Below are 15,737 nucleotides of genomic sequence, written 5' to 3' on the forward strand. Positions count from 1 at the left end.
CCTCACTTGCACTTGAGTTAACCACACTGAGAGTTTGAGGTCTGTCACTCAAGGGACTTCCCTCTTCTTCCCTGCAACAGTGGAACTTCTAGCTAAAAGCAGAGCTGATGGCAATGGACTCTATTCTTCTATGGTGTCCTTGCAGTGTTAGGGAGCTGTGCTCCAGAACAATCCACCACTCACTTATTTCTCTCCTGTAACCACAAATCTGCTGAAAAGGTAGAAGGAAGCAGGAAAGCAAGGAGCGGAGCAATAAAAACTTGCGGGGCCTAAACCCCACCCCGCAGATGTTAGGTTGCAATGGGATTGGCATCTGTCCAGTAACACTGGTATCATTTGGTTCTGCATACCCTTAGAAGTGTGATAGCAGCACACAGCTGTCAGTGCTACTTCAGTTGTGTCTGTCCCAGCTACAGGCTTCTCCTTTAAAGCTCCTGCACTTCCAGATTTATTCTTATCTCTGCAGGAGGTGGACCACATTTGGGTCTCAGTACAGCAACAGCTCGACTTCACCTATGCATTGCACAAACTCATTCACAAGTAATGACATCCAATTTGCACACAGAACTGAAGATGGGAGGGAGGAATCAAAACAAGGATGATCCCGACTTCCCCAGTGCATACTGATGTGTGGTAAGGTACAACATGGAAGAATTTTGTTTGCTTGTTTTTAATATAACAACAAAGTTCTCACAGTCAGTGGAAGCCTTCCCATTGACTACAGTGCAATTTGGAAAATAAGGATTAGGTCACAGCAGTGCAGCCACGAAATCTGACAGAAAATTTTAAAATAAGAGATGCTGCAGGCCCAAGGCAGTATGAAAACATGATATAAAGGGACACTAGAAGATCTGAAATGTGAACAAGGATGACATTTTTCAGGTTAACAATGTTCATTAAATAAGGGGGAAATAATTTGCAGTAAAATGGAAAAATGGAAAATGGATTTACAGACATGTTGAAAGATGTAACAGCAAATAGTAGATTAGACAGGAGGTTGTGTTCTGATAAAGCAGTAAGAAAAAAAGATCCAAACACAACTCGGATGTGTACACTGAAGCACCACAGTGAAAAGAACCTCTTGAGAATCTGGATTGATTTTATCTGAAAAATGGCATCCAGTTATAAACTTATTGCAAAGTGAAAGATATCCAGTGAAGAAAAAAAATGCCTTTAGGGCTAGAGAGATATTTGGATGAGAAAGATTACAAAAGCTAAATACATACACAGTCATTACAGTAGTTGTGGAAAGCAGCATGGGAATATTCCAGTGTTATGAACAGTGCAATGTAAGTGTTATAAACACTAAGGAATGGGAAGGATTTAGTTCTAAACCAGAAAACTAAGAGGAGAAAAATGTATGCTGAACCTTCAAAATCCACACAGCTGGCAACCTCTCCAAAACAAATCTTTCTGCTTTAAACTTTATCCTGCCAAGAATTTTATGTCTGTTGTCTCTACTGTTTGTGCCATGATTGATTCTCTCCAGTCAATGGTCTGAATGTGCTGCATGGAATATGCTTCTTTTGCAGGATTGAGGCCAAAATCTGGGATTTGGTGCACCAATATCCCCAACTGATTTCTTCCAAAATATTTTAGTTGGTGATCATTACTGACTTCACTCAAAGTCTGGGCTATACAGCAATATGGGCCATCCTTGCACAGCACAGAGGCAGTTTTATCCATGGGCATAAGGACTTTAGAAATCACTGAGAAGGCATGAGGATGCAGTTACTCCCTGTCTGCATTATTTCCTTCTCCTGATATTCAGCATGAATAGTTGCAGTAGAAAATTCTTTTCTACCCATTCACCTACAAAGATATTCATAAAAGCTGTTATTTTATGGAGAAGTAATACATGAAAATGGGAATCCTTTAGCACACAGTAAACACCTCTACCACATATTAAATATATTTAAGGAAAAGAACTAGCAGTCTGCAGGCTTCTTTACTGCAAGGTCCCTAAAAGACCATAAAGCACACCACTACTACAGTAAGCACTCTGCAGAAGCTTTTTGGTGCATTGCTACTACCAGTGTTAACAAAATGACAGCTGAACTTTGGAAGCAGTGAAAGAGAAGACATGTCAGAAGCCATATGTGTTGGGAATATTCAGAAACCCTTGCATTTAAGTGTTGACAGTATCAACTTGTAAAGGGGTGAATTAGATGCAAAAGCTAACTGTGTTCATGTCACATTTGATGGGTCTGTAAACAGCATATCCAGGTTTTGTCTGGCTGAAGGGGTGCACCAGATAGATACAGAACTGGGAAAGGCAAGAAGTGACTCAGCCTGATAAATCACTCTCACTGGATCAAAGAGCAGCCAAGTGAAGGCGAGCCAGGTTGGAACAAAGAACTGATATTGCTGCACTAATATATCTGCCAAGTCCTGTGATACCTGCTCCTCTGACACTTTTTGTTCCTGAAATAAACTGTGCCGTGCCTAGTGAAAGCTGCCTGGCCATTGGGCACCTCTGGTGATGTTTCACAGAGGGAGCAGAACTGCAGGTGTCCAACAAAGCTTAAGTTGCTGAGTTGATCGCAGCCAGCCATGGTTGCCATGCCCAGCCTGGTGAGAGACCCAACTACAAGATGACCTCTTGAGGAGGAGCCTTAAGACCACAGAGAAATTCTCATCCAAAGGCCATAAAAAGATTGGAAAGATGGGTGACCCCAGGACACAACAAATCCAGGCATCAACAAAATTCACTCTAAGCAGGCACATTGTGAAGTGTTTTGTTTCGTAGACAGCTGTGTCTGAAGCAGAGATGTGGAGCCACCATCCGAACAAGGAGAGAGAGCCTAAATCAGGGATTAGGCCTGTAACAAAGACACCCACAACTCCCAGCCTTATGTGCACATTGCTGTTTCTAACATTTTACATCTCTGCTGGCAACATTGAAATGCTTTCTGCTTGTATGTATTTGATGTTTGGTAAAATAACCGCACAAACAAATTCAGGTCCAAGGCTATGGCAGGAATAATGTACATTTTTCCACTTGTCTCAGTAAGCAGAACAGCAAAACAGGCCATCTAAGCCTAAAATCAACCCAGAGAATGTTTAACCAAATGTTTAAATGTCTATTAACCAATAGTTATTAGATTTGCCAGGTTGTGGTGAATTACCTTTCTGGGGGAGAAATAATACCACAGGATGAAACACAGGAGGAAAAAAGTTTTAAAGCTAAACTTCAGTCACTAAGCATACAAAGACATTTCTACTTATATAAATTTGAGAGGAACTACTCTGGAAAAAGCCAGCTATGGACAAGAAATTGGACCTCCAAGGTTTGTGTACAAAGACATTTTTAATAAATAGCCTTTAATAATGTTTTGCTTTCATATAAGGAAATGTTGAAAGAAAGAACGCCTACTTTATATGGGTAACAAAAGTATAATGCTAGCCCTGATAAACCCCTAACATCAGTGTGCACAGATGCTGGAACAAATGATTTTTTCAGAAGTCTGCTTTAAACATTTCTCATTAGTTCCTTTACATCAGATATGGAGGTGATGACAGAAGTGAAACCTAGTAGCAGCTAAAATGCCACTACAGTAATTATAAGATAGCTCTTTATCTACAGGCAGCTGTGAGTAGTCCATATTAATTTATCTAAAGGGGCTTCATACTGTAGCAAATAGCAATAGCAAATGAGATAAGAGAGAAAGAGAAAGCCTTGAGATAAATAACTGCAAATATTCCAGCTGCCTCACAGTAGCCATTAAATGAGAGTCCTTACTTTAAAAAATATACCCTTTCTTCATTATTCATAACTTTGTTTTAGTTTCTTTTGTTTCCCTAATAGGCCTTTCTTTACAAATAGCTTTTCTGCAAAGAAAACTTATATTCCTGAGACTTTTAAACAGCAACAGAGCTTTTTTATGTTAAAATTTCTTAGTGAACTCTGTTTGAGTGTTTATACCTATTTTAGATTGTGGGTCTGTTTCTGAAAAATTGCTGAGTGTTCATAATACTGTAGTTCTCTTGAGGGAAGACAAATGCACATTTCCAATGAGTTGTTACGAATGTAGAGGTTCCTCTGCATTGCTCAGAGCTGATGAATAGTATATAGAGGAGAAGTTAGAGCATCTCTAGAGTTCAAGCTTAGCAGGAATGAAATGTAATTCCTGCTCCTGAAGGCACAGTATGTCTTAAGAAATGCTTGCTTGCTTTCTCAATTTACATATTTTCTTTTTGTCATCTTTCCACAGCAAATCTTAAAATGTGCTGAAGTAAAAACATCTCTCTTTTAAGAGAGTCAGCATTTACTATTCTCCCTCCAACTAAGGAGTTTTTCTATGGCCCTTCATGAAAATCCCATGCCTACATGTGGGTGTGCATGCATGGATGTTTTCAGGAAGCTTCAGGGTGGATACTAATTTTTGCCATGAGACACGTGACCACCATTTCTTACACAGCTTTTTGAGCGACTGACTGGCTGCTTAGCCCATTTGCTGAGACCATGAGCAAATGTAACGCCTAATAACCAGTGCTAAATCCAGCTCTTACCTGCTTCTGCAAAGACTGCTCTTTTTCCTAAGGAATGCATAAATGGATCAACAGGGGAGAAGAACAGATATCTTGTGGTAAAAGGAGCTGTGGCTCTTCAAAAAAGGAGCAAGCAGACAGAATTTCCACACAGGGAAGACTCCCTCAACTACTCTTTCAGGCTATTTTAACTTTTGAATAGCCCCCCAAAATGTCCCAGTCCCACAGTATGAATACATATGAGGTACATGATTTCTGCTCCTATTTATTTTTTTTTTTTTGGGAAGCCATTTATATAATCTCTATTTCCCCAGACTTGGAATACCGTTATTTTGAAGTCTGAAGTTTATTGGGTATCATCAAATTCTTAGTGATGGCAGTGGTGGTGAAAACAGAGTAAGTTTTATGCATTTCAAAACCAACACTCATACAAAATTATTTGAAGATCTTTCCTAGAATACTACAATGGCAACAATTAAACTCCTACAATGTAGAATTGCCTTCTGTTCTGCTTCTGCACAGTCCTTTTCTGGGATACTCCCACAAGACAAATAACAAATACCAACACCAATGCTCCCAACACCAAGGCTTGAAGAAAATCCACAACACACTGCCCGATATTGGATGCAAATAATATTAATGACTCTCCACAATACTACACAACCTTTCAGGTCCAATTTCACCAACCCAAACAATCACAGAAAGGATTGAGCTGTATCCACAAGCTGGATTGATACAAACACTAGAATGACCAGCAGCATCACAGTAGTTAACAGAGCTTCCAGACAAATGATAATAATAGGCTTCAATACTAATTCTCTCCTGAACAGACTGGGAAAAGCTCATAGTTTCTTTGGTTCTCTTGTTCCAGTCTGGCTGCTAACTCAAAACATAGTTATAGATCAGTTTACATTGTGAAGGTCGTACCCACAAGGCCAGGAACATTCCTTCTCTTAACAGGAGCGCAGGCTCACAAAATCTGTGCAAATGCAGACACAAATCTAAGCCATTAGGGATGCCTTGATCTCCCACCCCTATGGACTGGTCACAAACAGAAGGCATCAGTGCTTTATTTCAGGTCAGAAGGGTGCTTTGTATGGACGCCTCTAACTGTCCCCCACCATGAGACTGTGCTGCCATACATCCACGTGAACTCAATTCTGTCCTGATGAACCTAAACTGAAAGATGCACTACAGCAACTCAAGAGCATTCAGTCTGCCAGACTGAAACTGTTCTAAGTCAAGACCCAAAAGGCCTTCATCAGATGTTTGCTTCTACAGACCCATTCCTACTGGTTTGGCCTACTTAGTAAATGTGGATACAGCCACAGTGCCAGTTACTTTCCCAGATTCTGAGTGTTTTCCCTGTCAAATGAACTCTAAAACCCAAGTGATCTTCAAAGTCTTCAATGTTCTTTAAAGGTCAAAGCTCGTATGACATGAGGTTTGCACGGGGGGCAGGAGTGGCAAGAGGGGAAGGGAAGAGAAAAAAGGCAATGATGGATCCTGCTGTCTGCTATTTCCTCAGTTATTTAGAGTGGGAACCTGAGAGAGTGGAGACAAAACACCTTCAAAGACATCAAGGATCAGCTTTTGGTTTCTTGGGGACAGGACACACTATTAATTTTTTATTTGGCAGCAGAGTTCCTTGGAATGAGCCATTGACTATTGTCATAAACAACAGGCATTCAGCCAGTAGCAAGGATGCTGCAATTTGTTTGGGGGGGCTCCCCGGGGAGTCCCCAGAGGGGCCCCTAAGCTGTGAGTTCGCTGGAAGTAGCAGGCAGGCAAGGAGACTCCACACGGCTTCTGAGGGTGCTGATTAGATGAGGATTTATTGGGGGTCCCTCCCCCGGGAGCAACACGGTATCTGAGGGAAAAGGGGGGAAGGTTTAGGGAAGGGGAGAGAGGGAAGGAGAGCCTAAGGGAGAGAAGGGCCAAGAGAGAGTCTGGTCTCACCCGCACAGTTTAACAGGGAGATTAAAAGTGGGCGCGAAATAAAACGTGGGCCAATGGGATTAGATACATGATGGTTCAGGGGAGGAACACAGGCTTGGAATAAACCATACATTTTTGAGGGGTGAGACAGAGCATACCATTTAACTAAAATGTAACACCACACAAGGAAACACTTAAAAATTTGCATCTTTAATTTACTGGGGTGTCTGGGGCAATGTATCCTGTTTGATATGGTAAATGAAGCAGGAATATCATGGTATATTTTTATTTTGCCCAGTTAAATTTCTATGTATTCATGTTGCTTATCAAATTAAAAAAAATATATATATAGAGTGTGTCTTCACAGCCCTGGATGCAGTGCCCATGCTGTGAAACCTGGGTGAACAAGTTCAGTCAGTGTGAAACAGCCCTATGCACTTTCTGTTGACTTCAGACCATAAGAAGGAATACTTTGCCCCTATCTACCAAGGCAAGAGTTCATGACTTGCCTGCACTACTTCAGAATACGTACACAGTATTTCATAGTGCCTAGTGCTGGGGGCTGCTGTGTCTTCTCATCTATTCCAGCAAAAAAAAAATTACTTCAAACTTAACAAAAGTAATTTTCTGCTAAGGCCAAAAAACCAGGGTGATTTCAAGGCATATGTTTTAAATCCAGTCTCTGTTTCTTTCCTATAAGATTTAAATTTCAGAAGCCCACTTTTCTTTTCAAAGAAGGACATTTTATAAGGTTACTCACAGAAAGAAGTACTGCAGCTTGGCTTATTGCAACCTCCAGCCCTTTCCCTCCATAAACAGTCACCCTTGTGTATCCCTTTTTACCGTCTCTTCAATACCCTGAACTTACTTTCCAATGCCTAACACCTTGCCACCATGGCTCTTCTACATGCTCAGACCTACTATCTAGTACGTATCTCCCCTATGTCACCAACACCTATGTTCCTAATATCATCAGTATGTGAAGCCAAGCCATTTGGTTTTATCCACTAAAGCACTTAAGGAACACCATGGCTCCCTATGATGTCCCCTATGCCTGCTCCAAAAGCTCATAGCACAGCATCATATGCTTATTTGGTTTTGGTTCTCTGTCTGGGCAAAATGAAACAGTGCTATTAGAGCTAAAATACCTGCTTAGTACTAGGCATACCTTCCAAATAAACAAGGAAAGCAATTTACCAACATTTCCCTTTGTGGGGGCACCAATTCTTTACAATGTCACTGGTTTTCAAGAAACATTCAAGAACTTTACACTTCTAAGACCCCTAATACACAGAGAAATGCATCTGAAACTGATCCACCATTTTCAAAATTTACCAGAGAGCAGGGTTAACATAAACTCCAGTCTCAGCAGCAGGACTATTTCCATAAGAACCAAACCAGGTTAAGAAAAGCTAATTTTATACTGAAGTGAAACAATCAGGTAAAAGTGGATTGAAACAATTTCTTATTACGCTTATGTGGGACTGGGTTTACTAGATGGAGTTGCCAAAAATATGCTAATGTACATGTCTCAATATAGCTTCCAATACACAATAAAAGGAAAAAAAAGCAAAACTTTCTGGGACAATTTCAGACTGTTTCAGTCTATAATTATTGTTCATATCAAAATATCCTGTGGCTATGGAGAAAAAGGCATTCTCCAAGGTTTTTAAATGATTCATATTCTTGACTTGTAAAACCTCTCATCTGTCACAGATTGCTCAAGGAATCTCAAGAGGAAAGCCTGAATATATTATACTGTCTTGATGCAGGAGGTATTTTCCCAACATCCAAATGGCTTTAAAATTAATTTATCTTGAAATATCAAGAAACCATCAACAGAAAGCCTTTTTGTATCTTTGCTGAAGAAAAAGTGAGCATAAGGACTGCAACCAGTAATACAGAAAGGAGCAGAAAAATTCTTGTCACATATAAACCCAATTTAAGGCTTGACTTAAGGGAGCTGTATCAGCTCACTACTATCATTAACCCACATTACCCTGACGCCTACATCTATGAAAAGCAGCAAGGAACCCAAAGGGAAAGGGGTAACAGGGACTTACCTATGAGATACATGCCAATCCAGTCTCCTGCATCCACTTCTTCTTTTATATCCCAGTATATCACTAGGTCCTGCGAATGCCCGATGGAGTAGTAGGAGCTGCTGACCATCAGGGTGGACCGGCTGTCTGAAGTGACGAGGTCTGTGTCACTGGTAGACCTAGGAATGGTGACCGTCTCATGGGAATTGTTCCTGATGTCCATGTTATGGAACTGCTCAGGGTTATAGCTGTATCTGAGAGGCTCTTTGCACCGGCGCCGATTTTGTGAGTTCCTAGATGGAGATGCCATGGCTGCCAGGCCCAGGAACCTGTTTTGGTACAGATTCTGTGAAGATAAAAAGAAAGGATTGTATTTACACTGTTACTAATTTTTCAGTGACATCAGAGCTCAGGAAAAGTAGTAGGTTACAGCAAGAAAGTAAAAGATCTTTTTCCATTTATCATTGCAAAAAAGAGACACAGAAAGATGCAGCAAAAACAACTCCCACTCTGTAACTCTTACTGTGAAAGCAAGTGTAAGAGCAAGCCTTATACCACCAAGCTCAGCTACAGCTGAGCTTGGCAGTGTAAGGAAATTAATAAGAGCTGGCTTCCTCCACGTTAATGCATATATCCAGACACAAACACCTGACTGCAGAACTGCCAGAGAGCCACCCTCTTTTGACAACATGAGATACTCTTCTCACTTTTGACACCTGGAGTTAAATGTTAGCCCCAGTAATTCTCACTACATTTGCAGAATTCTCAAGGCGCAGTCACTCCAGAGACCATATTTCATCTGGAGAGACCAGTTAGCAGAGAGTAAGAGCTGTTCCTCCCTGCTCGGTATCTGAAGAGTACACGCCATGAAAACAGAGTTAACCCTGCTACAAATACAGAGATATCTTCACAGAAGTGTAAATACAAAGTGTTGCAATGTCCCTCTGTACAGCTGATAGCTTCCAATGCTACAGCTCTGATCTGTTTTTTGCTGCAGATTATGAGATACCAAGCACTCCCCACTCAGGTAGGAATTTATGAATGCACCAGACAATTAATGACAATTGAGAAGGTTACTGCAGAGTAGTCATCATCCTAGGAGTTGAAAAATATTTTAATTTCAACCTACCCTTCCTCAAGGCAAGCTGAGTGACTTGTACAAAACGTGTGTTGGTGCACAAGTAAAGAGCTTTTGTGTGATGGCAGATGGAGAATGCTGAAGTTATGACTGGATTAAATTCTGATGTGAAGACATTCTCTGATACTGATCAAAATACTAGTTATTCCTGACTTCTGTACTGCTTGTTTTTCCATTTTCCATCCCAGCTTTCCCTGTTCTCTCCCTGCAGCTCTGCTATTTCAATCACTCATCTTTTCATTATTCATTAGCCTTCCATTATCCGTCTGTTGCCAACCATGCTGTCAAGTCTGTTAGATACAAAACCAGACAGCTTTCCAGTATGCAATGAAATGCTTTTCACATGATCAGAAGTCAAATCATCCTTTTGAACTCAAACAAATTAAATGGCAGAAAATCATAGCTCCATTGTCCAGCCAAGCAGTTATTTAATGCCGGCTTTATCAAGGCTATGGTAGCACAGAACAACAGAAAGTCCTGAAAAAACACACATATTTTCTTTATTAATGCTGTTTGGGGAGGAATAATTAAGCAACTTATTATTGTATCTTAGGATTCTGTTTCTTAGGATTTCTGTTTTGTTTTCACAAAAACTGTACAGTGAGCAAAAAATTCAGCTGGCATGTTTGCACCCCTAGAATATGCTGTCACTTTGCAAACACTGCCTGACAACGCTTAAAATCCACTGACCCAAATCCTCACTTAGTGCATTAAACAGGGTTTATAAGCAAAAATAGCTCTGGTAGGGATGCCACACATTACAGGAAGTTCTGCAAGACTGAAGCTAATAATGCAAAAGGTATCTTTTCCTCTAATAGAGGGAAGGGAAGGGAAGGGAAGGGAAGGGAAGGGAAGGGAAGGGAAGGGAAGGGAAGGGAAGGGAAGGGAAGGGCATTGTGTTGCATTTGCTGTGCATCCCATCCTGTCTTTTTTTGCTGCGTCTTTTCTTGCATTTATTCACTGTTTCGAAAGAGAGTTCACAGCATAAAGACCAAAATTCCATGTAAACAGAAAATGCATATTTTTTTATCAAGAAACACGCTGTGAACATTTTCTAATCTGGGATGCACAAGTGGACACATAAACTATCACACTCTAGGCAGTAAATTAAAATTGTTGGTAGTTTCTGTCACTTGGCAAAGAAGGCATTGGCTATCACAACAGCATCTGACATAATTAGAATTGGTTTTATAATTGTGAGATACCAATGTAATGAACTTGAAATTCACTCTTTGGATTAATCTGTATCATTAACATGGGTTCCTTTGCTCACTGCACTACCCAAAAGCTACTTCAGTTCAAAGGCAGACATTTTATTTCTGGTGACAAATTACTCAAGGGAGTAGTGATTCTGCAGATACTTTCATTTTTGAATGTTAATGGTGTAGAGTATTAATTAACTGCATACCTTAAAATTAAATTAGACTTAAACATTTTTTTCAGCTCCAGAATGACTTTAAGCAGTTTTAATAAAAATGGTATATTTATCACTCTGAATTCTGTAAGTTCCTGTTTTCCTGTAGGTTGATGCCAATGGAACAAATGGCATAATTTTAAAGCAACCCAGAAGGCCAAATTCTCCATAAATCCAGTATCTTGTACTTCCAGAAAATCCCCAAACTGAAAAATAAACTCCAAATGAATAAAGTAGTCAAACATAATTATCTGGATTAAATAATGGCATCAAAATACAAGCATGGCTGTATGAGTTAGTAGAAAAGAGGTTAGGTACAATAGTTATTCCACATTTTATTACCAGCTTTTCATGTTTTCTATGTAACTATCTAAAGCCTCCAATCCCTGGTGATGGAGTCCCAGACATGGTGAGACAGCTTAAAAAACTGCAAACACATCCTCTTGGTGTCTTGTGAAAGCAATCTGAACCATCATGGATACATAATATATTTTTTTTAAATGTCTCTTTTAGGGGTGTGAGATTAGCATTCACTCAATCCTCTTGCAGAGGTGTGTACACTACACACACTACCTTGAACAGCCATTTCTAATACAGAGGGCAAATTATAAAGCAAGGACAAAGAAAGACCAAATGTTGGTTGTCAAGAAACGCCTCTTCATTCCTGCCTCAAAACAGTCATTCTACAACAGCTTCTACAGTCAGTCCTTGCAGGGGAGTTCCCATCTAGGGACACTCTGCATAAAATGACCCCCAGGCTTCACTTTCCCACTCGCTCCCCTCACCACTGATTTTCAAAGAGCTCTGGAAAGCTTTGTCTCTCAAGATCTACCAGCTACATGAAAGTCCTAGCCAAAATCAGGTATTTGGAGGATTATCTGTGAGCAGCAGTATGCCTCTTATTTATCTCACTTAGTCCATCCAATGCGAACACCAGAAAAATTAATTGAAGATTTTTTTTTCCTCCTGTATAAATCCAACTGCAATACTAACAGGGAAAGAAGGAAGGAGCAGCCTAAAAGAAATGACAGATGAGATCTGACTGTAAAGAAAACTACCTTCAAAAATATAAACATAGAAAACCTGTAATCAGTAAATACCAAGGAAAAAAAGTCACAGTTTCTTCCCACATTTTCTCCCTTTCTCACTCACACCTCTCTCCTTTCCCAGTTGCTGTTACATTCGTAAAGTACAGAGCTGTTGTCACTGGTGCCCCTCCTTCACCACCTGAAAAAAATGTACCATCAGTGGTACTTGTCTCCCTCTTTGAGACAAGAAGAATCCTCTGGCTGAGAGGTTTCACACAACTACCGCTAGCTGAATTTCACCATAGGATTTAGAGCTGCCATGGAAGCAGCCCTTGGAAGTCTGTAGGCTTTAATGTTAGGGATTTTTCTTTTTTTTTTTTTTTTTTCCTTTTTTTTTCATTTGGGATTACTTTAAATCATACTAGAAAAGTCCATGATGCTTTACATGATGCTTTAGCAAAAAGAGATAGATCTCAGCTAAACATTTGCAAGGATCCAGCTCTGTTCTCTGTTCAGACCATTAAGAGCTTTCTTCCAGAAACTTGGACTGATACTATTTACCTCTGATTGCTGGAAGATGGATTTGTGCTGGTCAGGATGGGTGTACAATGGACTTTCACTGCTCATACCAAAGACAGAATATGATTGAAACACAGCCCATCACTGGAGCCCTGGCAGATGAAGAAAATGAAGAGAACAAGGTGACAATATTAGCTACCATGACAGCAGGCTCAAATTAGTCATTCAGATGTCTGCAAGCATCACTGCAACCCAAATCTCAAGGGCAACTGCTGAGAAAGACAATGAGATTGCTTTCTGTGATGGGGAGCTTGGGACACAGCACATTTATCCATCTGAAAATTTAATATGCCAGTAGTCAAGTCTGATATCATAGGCAAATCAGATGTGGAGTAAGTCTCTTGGTTGCTCCACCAGAAATTAAGGCTCTCCTGACAAGCTTTTAGCTGTCATTTGCAAGGTTTATGTGTTTTCTTAAAGACAACAAGGAACTAAGACTGATTTAAAAGTAAAAAATTAGGGCAGTCTGGTGAAAGTGATAAATTACCTCAGCAGAACTCTTCAGATCAGCTTTCAAGAAGGCAAGAGCATGTGTGTCAACAAGGATACTGTACTAACAGAACAGGAAGTAAGGTGGTAACAGCCTGTATGTAAGATTTGGTAAGCTGGATGAGAGAAAACCTAAAAAGATTTAGAAAACCTAGTCATAGCCGAGGTATGAAAACCCAGGGTGAAATTCTGAGGCTGGGCCAAGAAGACAAGTAGGAAAACAACAGTGCCTATAGTCATCAAAAGATGATGTGATGGTAATCTGCAAGCCAGAGCCTTGAGAAAGACTTTTAACTTGAAGGTGAGGCTGCTAAAAGTGCTTTCAGCATGTAAAACTGTTTTATTAGAGCTTTAATTAGAATTGGGTAAGTTCTGAAGGACAGGAAACTCACCTCTGTTGCATGGAAGAGTAAAAGAACTGGGTGAAAACAAAAGTATATGATAATGAATCTTGCTGCTGCTCCTTGCAGGGCAGGACTTTCCCCTCCAGCCTTGCTCTCAACTCAGCAATGTGAAGTCTTTCCTCAGAGCAAACTCTCTCACTTTCCATATCGCTGAATACTTATTGCAGGATCTGCTTCTTGCTCTTTCCAGGAACCTTCTCATCTTCACATCCACTGCAGGTCTGCTCTGGAGGCATCTCTTCCCCATCTGCTCTCCCCACCCATAGCCCTGAGGGCCCCTTAGCTGCTGCCACTCAGCTGCTTTCAGGGAAACTACACTATCTCTCCATCAAATTCAGAGGCAGGAAAAGGCAAATGAAATATTCTGATTTCTTCCTTTCTGCCTGGGGACAGTCCTCAACACAGCACATGGTACCTGCACAGCAAATTTAATCATGAGATCATTTGCATTTTCCATCACAGTACAATTGACTACATAAAATGCAAGGCAATGCAGAGGTAAGAAAGAACACAGTTCATAAGTAAGATGTAATCAAGGCTACAGCTACAGCTATCATAACAATCTCCCATCAACCTACTGCCACCTATTTCAATGATTTGTTTATCATCCTGTGAGAAAAAAATCCCTTTGAACATTTAAATTTTGGAAGAATTGTTAATACAATGCTTAAACAAATAAAAGGATTTTTGAAGCATATCTTCTACTACAGCCAAATCCAGCAAACAAGGGCGTAGAGTGAAAAATGCTATGCAAAGTCTTCTCCATACAATCCAGTATTTGACTTGCTGTAAACATAAAACCCAACACAAAACTCATGAAGCTAGGGATGGAGAAGCCAAAGGATTTTGAGAGCACAGAGAACTTTGTAGCATCGGTCCATTTATTTTAGAGGCACAGCAATGGCTTCCAAGCACTTCAAAGGAATTGTTTAATAGCCCAAAGGAGGTGCAGGCTTACATGGTCTACGGACACCCTTTTCCCTGCACCCTTTTCTGCATATTACAGAGCACAGAGATGAAACTACTGCTCCTGGGCAAGCTGAAAACATTTCAGAGCAGTGCATGCCATAGAAAACTAGACAACTTTAAGAGCATTTGTCTCGATATATGTATGGCACTATCTATCTATCTATCTATATACACATACATACACATATATATATACATACATATATATATACATACACACACATATATATGCCTATAATGACCACTAATTTAAAATCAAAACCATTATACATCAGCAGCAGGGCAAATGGATGTTATTAGGCAGTTCATTTTTCCATTTTCTGACCTTTGTGCCTTTCTAGTCCAGCTGTACTGCTATGTTAATGTATCCTCTTACATTTAACTTTGCTTCAGTGATGTGCAAATCAGTGCACAAATTAGAATCAAAATGAAAGAGCTGGCCTGAAGGTCAGCCCAGCAAGGTTTGGTGCTGGTGAGTGGGATTGATTCTTGATGCAGGCCTATTAGTCATAAGGCAGAAAAAAGTGGCAGCACAGTAATGAGGCTACTCCTATCATCTACAGAGCAAACAAACAAGAGCAGTCCATATATTCTGAAAGCACTTAATCTCCTGGGGACAAGAAGATAGAAGCAGGAATATGGGGCAATGATTGGAGGGAAATTCTTGGGGTTCAGAAAAAGGAAGAAAATGAATAATGTGGGTTTTTCTTCTCTGTGTGAAAGTACTAAAAAAGACTAATGTCTGATGAACCCAAGAGAGTGCCAGAAGACACACACACCACATTAAGATTTGTATTCCTGTATGTATATAAACCAAACAATCTTCTGAAAAACAACAGCAAAAAAGACATTTTCCCAGTTTTACATGAGTTGACCCAGAACTTCTCCACTTTATGTCTAACTAAGAGCAATCAACAATCTTATGTTCAAGACATTTGCACTGAGTCAGTGACAATCCACACACAGTTCTCTACATAAAACACTAGGAAGTTTCTGCAGTGGAATGCAGCTAAGTACAAAATTTTAATTTCTTATTTTCTGTTAAAATGGTAGCAGCAAAAACAGTCTTGTCTCAGCAGTTTAGCACAGCAGGGGATGAGAAACAGCCATCAGACTTACCCATTACAGAAAAAAGATCTGAAAACACTGCCAACATTTTTAAAGGACATATTCAAGAACACAAGAACAGGTAAATATCCAATATGGCCTGAATATAAAATCTCAAAAAGATAATTATAAGGGAAT

The 15,737-nt window shown here is 40.1% G+C and overlaps 1 protein-coding gene across 2 annotated transcripts in view; it reads right to left on the reverse strand.

The window, feature by feature from the left end:
- Positions 1–15,737, reverse strand: part of HECW1 (HECT, C2 and WW domain containing E3 ubiquitin protein ligase 1) — a 250,387-nt gene that overhangs the window by 153,711 nt on the left and 80,939 nt on the right. Inside the window, exon 2 of one of the 2 annotated variants that reach the window (XM_041466427.1) lies at positions 8,493–8,817. In XM_041466427.1, coding sequence (XP_041322361.1) covers positions 8,493–8,817 — 325 coding nt within the window. Of the gene's footprint in view, positions 1–8,492; positions 8,818–15,737 lie in introns of those variants that run through there. The other variant, XM_041466428.1, reaches the window with a different exon arrangement.

Source organism: Pyrgilauda ruficollis, unplaced genomic scaffold (genome assembly GCF_017590135.1).
Source record: "Pyrgilauda ruficollis isolate IOZ18807 unplaced genomic scaffold, ASM1759013v1 scaffold2, whole genome shotgun sequence".
In the NCBI taxonomy this organism is placed as follows: domain Eukaryota; kingdom Metazoa; phylum Chordata; class Aves; order Passeriformes; family Passeridae; genus Pyrgilauda; species Pyrgilauda ruficollis.